The 15982-nt window shown below is 39.6% G+C and overlaps 1 protein-coding gene across 1 annotated transcript in view; it reads right to left on the reverse strand.

The window, feature by feature from the left end:
- Positions 1 to 15982, reverse strand: part of epg5 (ectopic P-granules autophagy protein 5 homolog (C. elegans)) — a 193279-nt gene that overhangs the window by 156252 nt on the left and 21045 nt on the right. Inside the window, exons 3-5 of the mRNA XM_078550485.1 lie at positions 13952 to 14192; positions 11379 to 11521; positions 8662 to 8769 (exon numbers count right to left, since the gene is read on the reverse strand). Coding sequence (XP_078406611.1) covers positions 8662 to 8769; positions 11379 to 11521; positions 13952 to 14192 — 492 coding nt within the window. The remainder of the gene's footprint in view (positions 1 to 8661; positions 8770 to 11378; positions 11522 to 13951; positions 14193 to 15982) is intronic.

Consider the following 15982-nt stretch of genomic DNA (forward strand, 5'->3'; position numbering starts at 1 on the left):
GAATGAGTGGGTTGGCTTACGAGGAAAGGTTAGACAGACTGGGCTTGTTTTCACTGGCGTTTAGGAGAATGAGGGGTGACTTTATTGAAGTATATAAGATCCTGAATGGTCTTGACAAGGTGGAAATGATGTTTCCACTTGTGGATGAGTCCAGAACTAGGAGGCACTACTTTAAAATTTGGGGTTGCCCCTTTAGGACAGAGATGAGGAGAATTTTGTTCTCACAGAGGGTTGTGCAATTTTGGAACTCTCTGCATTGGAAGGTGGTGGAGGCCGGGTCACTGGATATTTTTAAGGCGGAGGTAGATAGATTCTTGTTAGGAAAGGGGATCAAAGGTTATCGTGGGTAGATGGCAATGTGGAATTCAAAACACAAACAGATTAGCCAAGATCTTAATGAATGGCGGAGCAGGCTCGAGGGGCCGATTGGCCTACTTCTGCTCCTATTTCATGTGTCCGTATTTTGGCACAGTAACGGGGCCAACTTCATTATTTGAAGAATTATCAATGGAGCTGGACATTGTGCAAACAGTGTTATGGCACACCTGATGGTAAATGCCGAGCTGCTCAAATCCCAGAGGGAAACTTAAAACAGCTGCCACAACTGTTTTACAATTTGTATTTTATTTTGAGAGGTATGCCTTGAATTCAGTAGTAATAAGTCCACTGAGGCTTATTGGTTAAAACTAAATTAAACATTTATTAATAGAAGAAAAGATATTAAGCACATACATAGGTCTACAAATTACTACTATAATAAATCCTAACCTCCCTTAATTATTCTGACTCCCAGTTACACCTCTGTTAAGGTAACAGTAAAACAAAATAGATTTCAACAGACCCAGGCAAAGCGCACAATACCCTGGACAGTGATATTTAAAGTGAGTTTTCTTAGCTTCAATTCCTCTAGACAGCAGCTAGATGCAGAAGCTGGAGGCTTTTCACACTTGTGTTAGATCTTAGAATGCCTTCCTCCTTACACATAACCTCATCTCCCTTATATGTGTTTCTCCCTTTTTAATATAAATTACATTGTTCCAATATGTCTTTGCGACTTTACATTTTCCATAATATAAATCTTTCATAGTACTCATATTATCAGTAACCTTTGGGAAAAATAAATACACTGTTTGACTTAGCTTCATGTGGCTAGGTGTAACATATCATCTCTTGGAAATTCAAACTAACCTAATTTATCTAAAAATGCAAATATTCCTCGCATCACACATTCTAAAACTTCAGCCATGTTTACGCATTTAGCATTTCAAACCTTGCTTCCCTTTTGATAACTCAAAAGATTCAGACTAGCTGTTTCTACTTCAATTAAATCCCCCCAAACTAGTAAATGGGATTAGGTAGGTAGGTCAGATGTTTCTCAGGTGTCGGTGCAGACTCGATGGGGCGAAGGGCCTCTTCCACACTGCGGGATTCTGTGACACACACACATTCACACAGAGAAACTAATCCAAACCCCACTATTAACCTATCTTTACAATAAATCACAATAATATTATGAAAATTATTATATTTTTATGACACAGTTTTGCTTCTGACATTATGATAGAATAGCTGAAGATTGTTGGTGCGAGGTTTCTGCCTTGAAGCGCTCCTTCATCAATGTCCTGGGACCAGCATAATTAGTCTCCGACAACCACAACTACTTTCCTTTGTGTGAGTCTAACCGTTGGAGAATTTCTCCCCACGCCACCCCTCCCCTGGCACCCAATGATTTCAGTTTTACTAGGTCTCGTTGGTGCCACACTCAGTGGAATGCTGCCTTGATATCATATCAAGGGCAGTCACTCTCACCTCACCTGTTTGACAAGGTAAAGAGCATAAACTTTCGATTACTGACAAATATTCTAGTTAGGACTCATTATAAAACCAAATCTATTTTCCAAAAATTTAAACCAATGTTAATTTGTACTGAGTTTTTTCTTGCATATTAAAATGAATTGTTAGTGATAGAAGTGTCTTGGAAAGGTGTTATTATCTGCAGCAAACGTTATTAAAAGCACAGATTTACTGACTGTTGGCATGTGGAGTAGAGTGATGAAAGAGTGCAATTGAAGCTAATTGAATTAGAAATTTTAAAACTTTACTAATCAGTTTACATCTCAGGGTAACCTAAACTGACTCCAGTGTGTACTATCTATAAGATGCTCAGCAGCAACTCACTAAGACTCCTTCAACAGCACCTTCCAAACCTGCTAGAAGGACAAGAGCAGATAGCACATGGAAAGACCATCAACTGCATGTTTCCTCCAAGTTACTCACCACCCTGGCTTGAATTATATTGGCCTCCCTTCACTGTTGCCAGGGCAAAATAAAATCCAGGAACCCCCCCCCAAATAGCAATGTGGGTGTACCTACACCACATGGACTGCAACGATTCAAGGAGGTGGTTCACCACCACCTTCTCAAGGGCAATTAGGGATGGACAATAAATGGTCTTGCTAGCGAAGCTCACATCCTAAGAACGAATAAAAAACATAGACTACAAAGTCCCAGTTTTGATTCTTAATCTGTGCCAAGTTATCTGATCTGAAAAAGAATTTACAGTAGCACCATTGCTAAAGATTCAACACTGCTAGGCTTGCAATGAGAAAATCAGCCAGGGTTCCCAATACTGGCTGGTTTTCAATAAAATTAAGCTGCATAGTTTCTTTCTTCCTTTCTTATTTGTTCTTAGGATTTGGGTACTGCTGGAAAAGTCGACATTTAGTGCCCATCCTTCTTACTTCCAGAGGTGGTAGTGGACTTTCTCATTTAACTGCATGTAGCAGTTCAACAGGTCACTTCAGAGGGCAGTTGAGAATCTAAGGCACTGTGGAGCTGGATTCACATATAGGTTCAAAATAGTAACACAGGAACAGGAGTAGGCAATATAGCTCCTTGAGCGTGTTCCGCCATTCAACGTAATCATGACTGATCTGTGACCGAACTCCTTATACCTGCCTTTTTCCCCACATCTCAACACTTATAGTTAACAAATTAAAATCAATTATTGATTTAGCAGCAATTGCTGCTTAAAGAGAGCTCTAAACTTCTGCCAGCCTGTAGGTGTATAAATGCGTTTCTGAAAGGTCTGGCTCTAATTTTTAGGCCATGAACCCTTGTCCTAGACTCCACAACTAGCAGAAAGAGTTTCTGTCTACCCTATCTGTCTTCATCAATTTCTTGAAAATTTCAACCAATTCACCTTTTAACCTTCTAAATTCCATGGAATAGTTGGTGTAGTCTCTCCTGAACTTGTGGGGTCCAGCTATCATTCTGTTAAGTCTACAGTGCACCCCTTCCTAATGTCTGGTGCCCAGAACTGCTTACAATACTACATGTGGTCTAAGCACAGCATTGTGTAGCTGACACATGACTTCTACCATCTTGGTTTCTATTTCTCTAAGTATCATGGCCAACATTCCATTATATAATATATTTCATATATAATATCAAATAAAAACTGAAAATACTCAGCAGATCAGGCAGCATCCGTGGAGATGGGGAGGGGGGGAGAAGAGAGGGAGACGGAGGGGGGAGAGAGGTGGGAGGGAGAGGGGGGGAGCACACACTAATGTTTCAGGTTGTTGACCTTTCATCTGACTGATCTGATTATTTCCAGCATTTTCTGTTTTTATTCCAGATTTCCAGCATCGGCAGTATTTTGCTTTTGTAACAGCATTTCACTAGCCTTTTTGATTATTTTCTGTACCTGTTCATGACATTTTAATGATCTCTGTATCTTGACCTCCTAGCCTCTTAGGGCTTCCACTGTTTTTATAGCTTTTCACCATTTTGAAACCTATTCTACCCTTTTCAGGTCCAAAGTGAATGACTTCACATTTGCTAATACTGAAATCCATTTGCCACAGCTTTGTCCATTCACTTAATCTATTAATACTTTGTAATTTTATGATTCCATCCGCACTCCTTACAATGCCACCTATCTGTTATCGGCAAACTTTGATATGTGGCCAGTCAGCCAATTTTCTAACCAGTTCAATAATTTATCTTAATTTCCAATTCAGCTAACAATCCCTTATGAGGGACTATATCAAATGCCTCCTGGAAGTCCATATAAATAATATCCATAGACACTCTTATATCCACTATTCGTCACCTCTTCAATTCAATTGGGTTCATCAGGCATGATCTATCTTTTACAAATCCATGCTGGTTTTCTCCAATCAGCTGAAAATTTCAAAGCGTTTTGTCACTATTTTGAGACTTGAGATGTTCAGCTAACTGGTTGATAATTCCCTGGCTCCCTTCTCTCATCTTTCTTAAATATCAAATTGATCCGTGCAAGTTTAGATCATAAGACGTAGGAGCAGGAGTAGGCCATTCAGCCCATCGATTCTGCTCCCCCCATTCAATGAGATCAAGGCTTATCTAATAATCCTCAACTCCACTTTCCTGCCTTTTCCCCCCATAACCCTTGATTCCCTTACTGATTAAAAATCTGTCTATCTCAGCCTTGAATATGCTTAATGACCAAGCCTCTACAGCCCTCTGCGGTAAAGAATTCCACAGATTCACTACCCTCAGAGAAGAAATTCTTCCTCATCTCTGTATTAAATGGGCATCCCCTTACTCTGAGATTATGCCCTCTGGTCCAAGACTCTCCCACAAGGGGAAGCAACCTCTCAGCATCTATCCTGTCAAGAATCTTATATGTTTCAATAAGGTCGCCTCTCATTCTTCTAAACTTCAATGAGTACAGGCCCAACCTACTCAACCTCTCCTCATAAGAAAATCCCTCCATACCCGGCATCAACCTAGTGAACCTTCTCTGGACTGCCTCCTATGCCAGTATATCTTTCCTTAGGTAAGGGGGCCAAAACTGTTCACAGTATTCTAGGTGTGATTTAACTAGTGCCTTGTATAGTTTTAGCAAGACTTCCCTATTTTTATATTCCATTCCCTTTGAAATAAAGGCCAACATTCTATTTGCCTTCCCTACTACCTGCTGAACTTGTATGCTAGCTTCTTGGCATTCATGTAGAAGGACCCCCAAATCCCTCTGTGCTGCAGCTTTCTGCAATCTTTCTCCATTTAAATAATATTCAGCTCCTCTATTCTTCCTGTCAAAGTGCATAACCTCATATTTTCCCACATTATATTCCATTTACCAAGGTTTTGTCCATTCACTTAACCTGTCTGTATCCCTCTATAGATTCTGTGTCATCCTAGCAACTTGCCTTCCCACCTATTTTTGTGTCATTCGCAAACTTGGTGATTGTACATTCACTTCCCTCATCCAAGTGATTAATATATATTGTAAATAATTGTGGCCCCAGCACTGATCCCTGTGGCACTCCACTAGTTACATCTAGCCATCCTGAAAAAGACCCCCTTATCCCAACTTTCTGTCTTCTATTAGTTAGCCAATCCTCTAACCATGTTAATATACTATCCTCAACACCATGGGCTCTTATTAAGTAGCCTTATGTGTGGTACCTTATCAAACGCATTTTGGAAATCCAAATATATTACCATCTACTGGTTTCCCTTTATCTATCATGCTTGTTACCTCCTCAAAGAATTCTAATAAATTTTTCAGGCATGATTTCCCCTTCATGAAAACATGCCAATTCTGCTTGATTATATTATGTATTTCTAAATGCTCTGCTATCACATCCTTTATAACAGACTCTAACATTTTCCCAATGACAGATGTTAAGCTAACTGACCTATGGTTACCTGTTTTTTGTCCCCCTCCCTTTCTGAATAAGGGTGTTACATTGGCAGTTTTCCAATCCTCTGGGACTTTTCCAGAATCTTAAGATACTTGGAAGATTACAACCAGTGCATCCACTATCTCCCGCAGCTACCATCAAGTCCAGGGGACTTATTGGCCCCATTAGGTTCCCTAGTAATTTTTTCTCTAGTGATAGTTATTGTATTTATTTCTGCCCCACCTTTTGCCCCTTGATTTAGTATTTTTGGAATGCTATTAATGTCTTCTACCATGAAGACTGATGCAAAGTATTTATTCAACTCCTTTGCCATTTCCTGGTTCATTATTTCCCCAGCCTCATTCTCTAAGGGGCTTATGCTCACTTTGGCCTCTCTCTACTTTTGTGTATATTTAAAGCTCTTACTGTCCGTTTTTATATTACTTGCTAGTTTACCCTCAAAGTTTATTTTCTCCCTCTTTATTTTTTTGGTCATCTTTTGTTGGTTTTTAAAACTTTCCGAAACCTCTGACTTATCACTAATCTTTGCCACACTGTATGTTTTTTCTTTCAATTTAATACTATCCTTAACTTCCTTGGTTAACCATGGTTGGTTTATCCCCTTCCTACAATCCTTCTTCCTCACTGGGATATATCTTTGTTGAGAGTCATGAACTATTTTCTTAAACATCTACCATTGTTCATCAGCCATCTTTTCTGCTAAACTCCTTCCCCCGTCCACTCCAACCAACTCTGCCCTCATTCCTTTGTAATTACCCTTATTTAAGTTTAGCACAGTTGTTTCCAATCCAAGTTTTTCACTCTCAAACTGAACGCTAAATTCTATCATGTTGTGGTCACTGTTTCCTAGGGGATTTTTTACTCTGAGATCATTTATTAAACCTGCCTCATTACACATTACCAGATCCAAAATAGCCTGATCACTGGTTGGATCCACAACATATTGTTCTCGGAAACTGTCCCAAATACACCCTATGAATTCTTGCTTGTGGCTACCTCTGCCAATTTGATTTTCCCAATCTACATGAAGATTAAACTCACCCATGATTAATGTACTGTCTTTTTTACATGCCCTCATTATCTCCTGATTTATTCTCTGTCCTACAGTATAGCTACTGTTAGGGGGACTATAGACTACTCCCACCAGTGTCTTCTTCCCCATGTTATTTCTTGCCTCCACCCATATGGATTCTACATCTTCCGATCCAAGGTCATTTCTTGCTATTGTACTTGTTCCATTTCGTAATAACAAAGCTACCCCACCCACCCTTTCCTTCTTGCCTGTCGTTTTGAAAAGTCACATACCCCTGAATATTTAGTTCCCAACTTTGATCTCCTTGTAACTATGTCTCCATAATGGCTATAAGATCATACCCATTAACTTCTATTTGTGCCATTAATTCATTTATTTTGTTCAGAATACTGTGTGCATTTAAGTAAAGAGCTATTAATTTTGCCTTTTTACCATTTTTTCCCCTTTTGACCCTATTTGCTGCTTTTTTTAATGTTTTACACTCTGTCTCTTCCTGTCACACTCTGGGCATCATTACCTAAATAGCTGCCCTGCAATGCTGCCATATCCTTTCGCTTTGTAAGCCTACGTATCCCCTCTCCAGAACCCTTTTCCAAGCCAAAGCAATGATTCCCGAATCAAGAGAACTTCAGGAGATAATAATTAGGGCATCTGCAATGTTCTCACCATCTGTCACTCCGAAGTGCCTTTGTATTTCGTGTTAATTTTGGTGAATCCTTGACCCTGATTCAGTATTAGTTTCCTTGGGACGTCCGGCATGCTAACCTCTTACCCTACTGCTAACACAGACACAGACTACAAATGATTACAGACCAAGTTCGGCAGGCTTTTTTCCCTTTAAAGTATATTAATGAACGAGTCGGGTTTCTCATACAATCTGACAGCTTTGCGTTCACTTTTACTAAATACTTGTTTTTAATATCCAGAGCTTTTTTTAATAAATGGATTTCAAATTCCCAAACAGCCATGGTGGGATTTGAGCTCATCATGTTCTCTGGATTATTGGTCCAGTCATCTAAATTACTAATCCAGCAACATAACTACCAAACTGTTATACCCCATCAATCTCTAAACCCCATCTTCTGGTGTGGACACAATTGTCAACTAAATTACAGCTATGGATTTTAAAAAAATATGATTATTGCCAGCAGTTTTGAAAAAGGATTGGGTGTAGTGGAGATCATATTTATGCTTTTACTACTTTTGAGCTTTGTTAAAAAAACTCCTTAAATTTTGTACAATTAGGTAAATAAACAAAGAAATAACCACTATCAGCAGAATCAGGGGTCACAATTCTGAGGATACGGGGTGGACTATTTGGGACTGAGATGAGGAGAAATTTCTTCACCCAGTGAGTGGTAGCCTGTGGAATTCACTACCACATAAAGTGGTTGAGGCCAAAACATTGTATGTTTTCAAGGAGTTAGATATAGCTCTTGGGGCGAAAGGGATCAAAGGATATGGGGAGAAAGCTGGAGCAGGCTATTGAGTTGGATGATCAGCCATGATCATAATGAATGGTGGAGCAGGCTCGAAGGGCCGAATGGCCTACTCCAGCTCTTATTTTCTATGTTTCTAAATTACTAAAGGAAATTATGGAAGGCATCACATGCTGTGGCACCCTCTGGGGGGTTTGTTAATGAATCAAGAAAACCCTCAGCAACATTTTTGAACAATACCCTGAAGCTGCTATAATTTATAGAACAAGCTGAATTTCAAAATGTCAAGCATTGTGTATCAGTTTTAAAAAGTATTTAAATTGGCAAACCACAAAGCTTTGAAATCTGTACTGTTAGATATTTCTGGTATTATTTTATCACAAACTAGAATCATCATAAACATTACAGAAATGGAAAGAAACATAATTTACTTTGAATATTAAATTAAAACAAAAGCAAAGTTACAGTAGTTTCATGCAGAGTAAAATCATACCTTTACAAATGGGGCTGCCCATTTGCTCACACCACCTGGGCATCTAAGGATATGATTCAGAAGAAAGAGGTGGTCAGCAGTGGAGCCAACTCTGTGTAACACTGCAACCTAAAAGGATTCATTATTATTAACTAACAAATAGATTTATAATACACAAATAGATTTATAATACACAAGGTAAGATAAGGTGATTTCTATAGCTATCACTTTGCCTCAATGCTAAGATGAAAATATGTCATAAAAAAGTAACTTTTCTAATTGCTTAAACTGGTGAAACAGATTCTAACTGTTTCCAGAATCGGTTCTGGGCCTCCGACTTTAACCTCATACAGTAATGATTTGGATGAAGGAATAGAGAATTGTATATCCAAGTTTGTACATGACACAACATTAGGAGGTATAGTAAGTTGTGTGGATGGAAGGGGGAATTTATCAAGGTGCAGAAACAGACTAAATGAGTCATCAAAACTATGGCAGATGAAATTCAGTGAGATAAGGAGCTGTGGGGGAGCAATGGGATTTAGGTGTCTATGTGTATAGATCACTGAAATCTAGAGCATAGGAGCAGAGATTTATAAAAAAAGGTTAATGGAATGTTGCTCTTTATTGTAAGGAAGCTAGAATATAAAAGTGAGGAAGTGATGCCTCAGCTGTAGAGTTCTGGTCAAACCCCATTGGAAATACTGCATTCAAATTTGGGCACCGAACATCAAGGAAGATATAAGCAAAAAGATAAAAGCAAAATACTGCGAATGCTGGAAATCTGAAACAAAAACAAAAATTGCTGGAAAAACTCAGCATCTGCGGAGAGAAAGGCAGAGTTAACGTTTCAAGTCCGTATGACTCTTCTTCAGAACTAAAGAGGAGTAAAAATGTGGTGAAATATATACTGTTTAGGGGGGGGTGGGACAGGTGAAGCTGGATAGAAGGCCAGTGATAGGTGGAGGCAAAGGAAAGATTGCAAAAGATGTCATAAACAAAAGGTCAAAGGGGTGTTGATGGTGGTGATTCTGGCTAAAGGAGGTGCTAATGGTGACATTAAGAGTAGAAAACAGGATGAGCAAGTGACAGATGGCCCTAGCGGGGGTTAAAAGGTGGGGATAAAACAATGAGTGCAAATAAAATTTTTTTTAAATAATAGAAATAGGTGGGGAAAAAAGTATAAATATAAAAATTTAAAAATAAATATTGGAAAAAAGGGGATCAAAAAGGGGTGAGGATGGAGGAGAGAGTTCATGATCTGAAGTTGTTGAACTTAATGTTAAGTCCGGAAGGCTGTAAAGTGCCTAATCGGAAAATGAGGTGCTGTTCCTCCAGTTTGTATTGAGCTTCACTGGAACATTGCAGCAGTCCAAGGATGGATATGTGGGCATGAGAGCAGGATTGAAATGGCAAGCGACAGCAAGGTCTGGGTCATGCTTGCGGACAGGCCGAAGGTGTTCCTTCTCTTTAGTTCCGAAGAAGAGTCATACGGACTCGAAACATTAACTCTGTCTTTCTCTCCACAGATGCTGTCAGACCTGATGAGTTTTTCTAGCAATTTTTGTTTTTGATCAAGGAAGATATATCAACCTTGGAAGGTGCACAACACAGATTCATCAGAATGATATAATTTAACCCTATGAGGTATTGTGAGACTAGTCTGCATAAACCTGTCTCATATTCTCTCGAGCTTTAGAAGGTTGAGGGGTGACCTAAGCTAGAAAATTATGATGGGTTTTGATTGGGTTGATTCAGAGAAACTATTTCCTCTGGTGGGGAAAATTCAGATTAGGGGAGCAAATTCTTAAAATTAAGAGTGAAATCAAGAAGCTTCTTCTTCTACCCAGAGATCCAAAACTCCTTTCGCTAAAAGGATGCTGGGTCAATTGAAATTTTCAAGACTGAGATAGATTTTTGTTACTTAAGGATATCAAGGGTGATGGAACAAAGGCAGTTAAATAGAGTTGAAGTACAGCAATGGTTCAACTGAATTGCACATTTATGATGCTTTCAGAAGTTTTAATACTATGGAGATAGGAATTTTTCTACTGTTGTGGTTCCAATGGAAAGTCAGTTCCTCAGTTTTTTTTTGGTTTTCCCCACATAATGTGTCCACAAAACTGCAGTCTTGTGACACCAAAATATACATAATGGTGATGTGTGTTCAACAATTAAATTAGGTGAGAAATTACTGGGGATGCGATGGCATAGTGGTATTGTCACTGGACTAGTAATCAAGAGACTCAGGGTAATGCTCTGGGGACCTGGGTTCAAATTCTGCCATGGCAGATGGTGGAATCTGAATTCAATAAAAATACAAAATTAAAAGTCTAATGATGACCACAAAACTATTGTCAATTGTAGTAAAAACCCATCTGGTTCACTAATGTCCTTCAGGGAAGGAAATCTGCCGACCTTACCTGGTCTGTGACTCCAGGCCCACAGCAATGTGATTGACTCTTAAATGCCCTCTGAACAAGGGCAACTAGGGATGGGCAATAAATGTCGGCCTAGCCAGCGATGCCCACATCCCATGAATGAATAAAAGACTAGCATAGGTTAAAGATGGGGATGTTAAATGTTGAGCAATGGATACAACTAGTATTATTGGTGTCTAGTGGTGACGTATGAGAACATAACTATGAAGAAACCAAAGCACTAGATTCACCCACAACAAGACAGCATAATTGCTTAATGGACATTTTATAACAAGGCTCAATATTGTAATTCCATACCAATTTCTGTAGCCAGAAAAGAATGTCACTGTGGAATTGACTATCTTCATTTGTTCTTCGGGTAAAACTAAACAGTACACTGATACTTTCTTTTAAAAGTTGCAGGTCTGAATGGCTGCAATCTACTTCTTGCTCATCTGTACCTAAATAACAAGAAAACTGTTAGGCCAATGCATGCTATTTGCGACAATTTTAAAAACTTAAGTACCGTTAACACAAAATTGCATTTTCACCATGTTTACTATTTCAATTTAAATTTAAAATCATATTTTTAAGGCAAATTCCATCATACAACTAAAAGTGGCTAATATTCTGTATTCTCTAAATTTACTGTTGCCTTAAGTATGGGTACAATTAATTATAGGTACAACATTAAGGTAATATATATCTCGGATGGATACATGATAGAATTCCACAAAAAGATTCCTATCCAAGTTGGAACTAGTCTTTAACAGCAAGGCATCAAACTGCTAATATTAAGTGGTGCAATAATGGAATTCCCAACAAAAGTAGGGAAGAATCCTACCAACTGCTGATGGCAAGGCTGTCAATGGTGGGATGAAGGGAGGGTGCATGAGGCCAAGAACTGAGAGTAATGGGAAGATTGTAGAGCTGGAAAAGATTACAGAGATGCAGAGGGGTGAGGCCATGAAGGGATTTAAACATGAGGATGAGAATTTTAAATTGGCAGTAGTGGTGACCGAGAACCAATGGAGGTCAGCATGGACAGGAGTGACGGATGAATAGGGCAGGATACAGTTAGCAGACATTTACAGAGCATAACAGGATGAGAAAGCACTGGAATAATTAGGTCAGAGGTCACAAAGGCACAAATAAGGGTTTTAGAATAAGGCTGTCTGAGGCAGGGTGAAGGCAGGTGTGCTTTGGAAGCAGAAGTAGGCACTCTGTGATGGGGAGGTTATGGGCTCAGCTCAGGGCCGAATATGATGCAGAGATTGCAAATAATCTGGTTCAACCTAGGATGGATGCCAGGGCTGAGAGCGGATTCAGTACCAAGGGTATAGAGTTTATGGTGGGGGTAAAAGACAATGACCTGAATTTTCCCATCGGCGATTTGGGGGCGGGGCCCGCTCACCAAGGGGAAAACGACGTCGGGAGGAACCTCAACGTCATCCCGGTCCCTTTAAATTTTTAGGAAGGCGGGCGGACAGCAAAATCAGCTGTCCGCCCGCCAACCTGTCAATGGCCAATTGAGGCCATCGACAGGCTAATTAAGATAATTAAAAACCCGCCCATCCAACCTTAAGGCTGGCGGGCAGGCCAGGAGCCCCAGCGGGCTCCTGATAATACATGAAACCTCATCCACTGGCGGGATAAGGTTTCATGTCCGTTTTTAAAAAGTGTAATAAAGTTTATGTCCTTTTTATTAACATGTTCCATCTCGTGTAACATTGTCACATGAGGGGGACATGTTAATAATTTTTAAATGTTTCTATTTTTAAAGTTTTTTACACTGTCAGCAATCTCCCTGAGACAGCACTTTGTCTCAGGGAGAAGTGAGCTCTTTCGCGCACTTTGACAGTTGGGAAATCCCTCTCCCCCCCCTGCACAGGAAGCGCTTCCTGTCGGGCAGGCCGCTGGGTGGGCCTTAATTGGCCCGCCCACTCAAAATGGCAGCGGGGGTTGCATGCCCACCAAGGACAAAATTCTGCTCAATGCTTCAGTCTTCCCAATGCTTTACTGGAGAAAATTACAGCTCACCTTAGAATGGATGTTGAACAAGCAATCTAGGTAAGAGTATCATGGGGTATAGCACAAAGACAGGTAAGTGGTGTTGAGGTACAGATCACAGAACTGGCTTGAAGGGCTGAATGATTCCTATGTTTCCATTTCCTTCATTTTGATTTTCTCATTCATTCCTGTCTTTTCCTATGCTGTGATGATGTGTTTCCAGTATTTTAAAAATTGGTTCACAGGCTATGGTACCCATTAGCTGCATCTTTGTTAATATACCTACATTCATGACCTGTGCTTGTCCTCTTCTCCCTTTTTCATTCTGATTAGTCCTGATTAGTCCTATGAATTTGCTTCTTCAACCTGGCCATTTGGTTTTGGTGAAGGATCCAACCCCAAATCTACCTATCTTTCTGTTTCAGATGCTACTTAACCTCATTCATTTCCAGAATTTTCATTTTTATTTCACATTTCCAGGATTTTATTCTTCTTCAGAGAATTCTTGTCTTGAAGTCAATACAATCAGACATGGTCAAAATAAAGACTGCTGTTTGTGCTTCCTAATCGGAGGAGATGCACTTTTAAGATTTTGTGCCGATTGAAAAGCTCCTGGTGGATTAAAATCCAGTAGAAGAGTGCGCCTACTTATTACTTTAGCCTTTATTCTATTTGTTTTAAAAGGAATTTGGTAGATTGTGCCATCAAGACTTAACATATTACTAAAAAACTGGAAATCTAGAGAAATAAAGATAGAAAATACCTGAAATGCACAGCATCTGTCTTAAGTGAAAGGACCATTTAGCATTTTGGTGTAGACCCTTCACTGCACTGAAGATCTACATTCAAAATAATGAGCTATTGACTTAAGGTATACTAACGTTGTCTTTGCAGAACTGCCACTTCTCTAAATGCTGGAGAGCTGTTCAACAACCTGTATATGTATGATTCCACCTGTAGGCGAGAAAGTACTGAGGTATAGGCATGCAAAGCCAGTGTTTGATGTAAGTGATCAGCCTTAATATCCAAAACCCGTTGCAGCTCTCCAAGAACCAAATTGTTCATCTCCACAGTCTGAAATCGATGATAGGCTGTAACTTTTGATTGATCAGCACAAACTCCCTGTAAATTAAAAAACACAAGGTAACATTAACAATGGAGGAAGCCAGAAGGAAGGTCTAAACTTTCATACAGAAACTATGGAATTATACAATATTGTTATGACCACAGCCAATGTTAATTGCTATGCAAACCAAATCCCAGAGGGAAACTGGACTTACAGGCCATACCTTTTTTTTGTATTCTGAAAATAAGTCGTCGTCGTACTGATCTCAGCAGCAAGAAATCCAGTAACACTTTTGAGATTTTAAAAATTAAAAGTAAAAGTTTTATTAACAAGAATAAAAGAAAACTTAAGCTCACAGGATTACAGTTACACATTTCCCCAAAAAGACACACTACTTGGTCAGACCCACAAGTAAACACCTTCCAGGCAACACTCCCTCATATATAAAAGCAAAATACTACTGATGCTGGAAATCTGAAACAAAAACAAAAATTGCTGGAAAAACTCAGCAGGTCTGACAGCGTCTGTGGAGAGGAAAACAGAGTTAACGTTTCAAGTCCGTATGACTCTTCATCAGAACTAAAGAGAAATAGAAATGTGGTGAAATATAAGCTGTTTAAGGGGGGTGGGACAGGTGGAGCTAGATAGAGGGCCAGTGATAGGTGGAGGCAAAGGAGAGATTGCCAAAGATATCATAAACAAAAGGTCAAAGGGGTGGTGATGTTAGCTAAAGGATGTGCTAATGGTGACATTAAAGGTAGAAAGCAAGATCAGCAAGTGACAGATGGCCCTAGTGGGGGTGGGGTGGGGGGAAGGAATCGAAATAGGCTGAAAGGTGGAGATAAAACAATGGATGGAAATAAATTTTAAAAATAATAATAGAAATAGGTGGGAAAAGAAAAAAATATCTAATAATTATTAGGAAAAAAGGGATCAAAAAGGGGGTGAGGATGGAGGAGAGAGTTCATGATCTGAAGTTGTTGAACTCAATGTTAAATCCAGAAGGCTGTAAAGTGCCTAATCGAAAGATGAGATGCTGTTCCTTCAGTTTGCGTTGAGCTTCACTGGAACATTGCAGCAGGCCAAGGATGGACACATGGGCATGAGTGCAGGGTGGTGTGTTGAAATGGCAAGCGACAGGAAGGTCTGGGTCATGCTTGCGGACAGACCCACGATGTTCCCTTATAGATGTTTAATGTAAACTCCAGTAATATTACCCAATACAAACTGGTGTAGCTTCAGTAAAGGCATACCACATGACCTGCAACGTTCTTCCACTCTGCTGTGAAAATCCAAACTTCAGAATAAAAATGCTTTTTGCAGCCCAAGACTTTTCTGGCTCGACTGGATGGTTGGTTCAAACTGCATCCTCTCTCAGCCCACAGCTACAGCTGCTATATCCCACAGTTTCAGCTCAACAGTCCAACAGCTACTGCCCTCAAGCTCTCCACAGTCACTCTAAAATACCTTTTTTCCCCTTTCATCTCAGATTCCATTGTTTTCACAGCTCTTTGAAACTCAAATCCTTCCAAATATAAGATCCTTCACATTCCCACCTTGTCTTTGCTTTCGGGTCAATAAAATATAATACCCCCTTTCTATTTACCTATGGAATTTATGTAAGATGCAAGCAAATTTCTTGCCACATCTGACTCCCCTTTGATATTCAAACAAACTGTCAACTTATCAAAAAATGCAAATATTAGATCTAACATATTCACATGTACCTCAAACCTAACACCTCTATCCTTTTCATGTTATAAGCCCCGCAGGCAACCTGTTTCCTATTAATCTCTGTCTAGCTTAGTTAGGTCATACATAGACATGCTTTTCACTGAATAACACA

This window comes from Cetorhinus maximus, chromosome 1, assembly GCF_964194155.1.
Source record: "Cetorhinus maximus chromosome 1, sCetMax3.hap1.1, whole genome shotgun sequence".
NCBI classification, from domain to species: domain Eukaryota; kingdom Metazoa; phylum Chordata; class Chondrichthyes; order Lamniformes; family Cetorhinidae; genus Cetorhinus; species Cetorhinus maximus.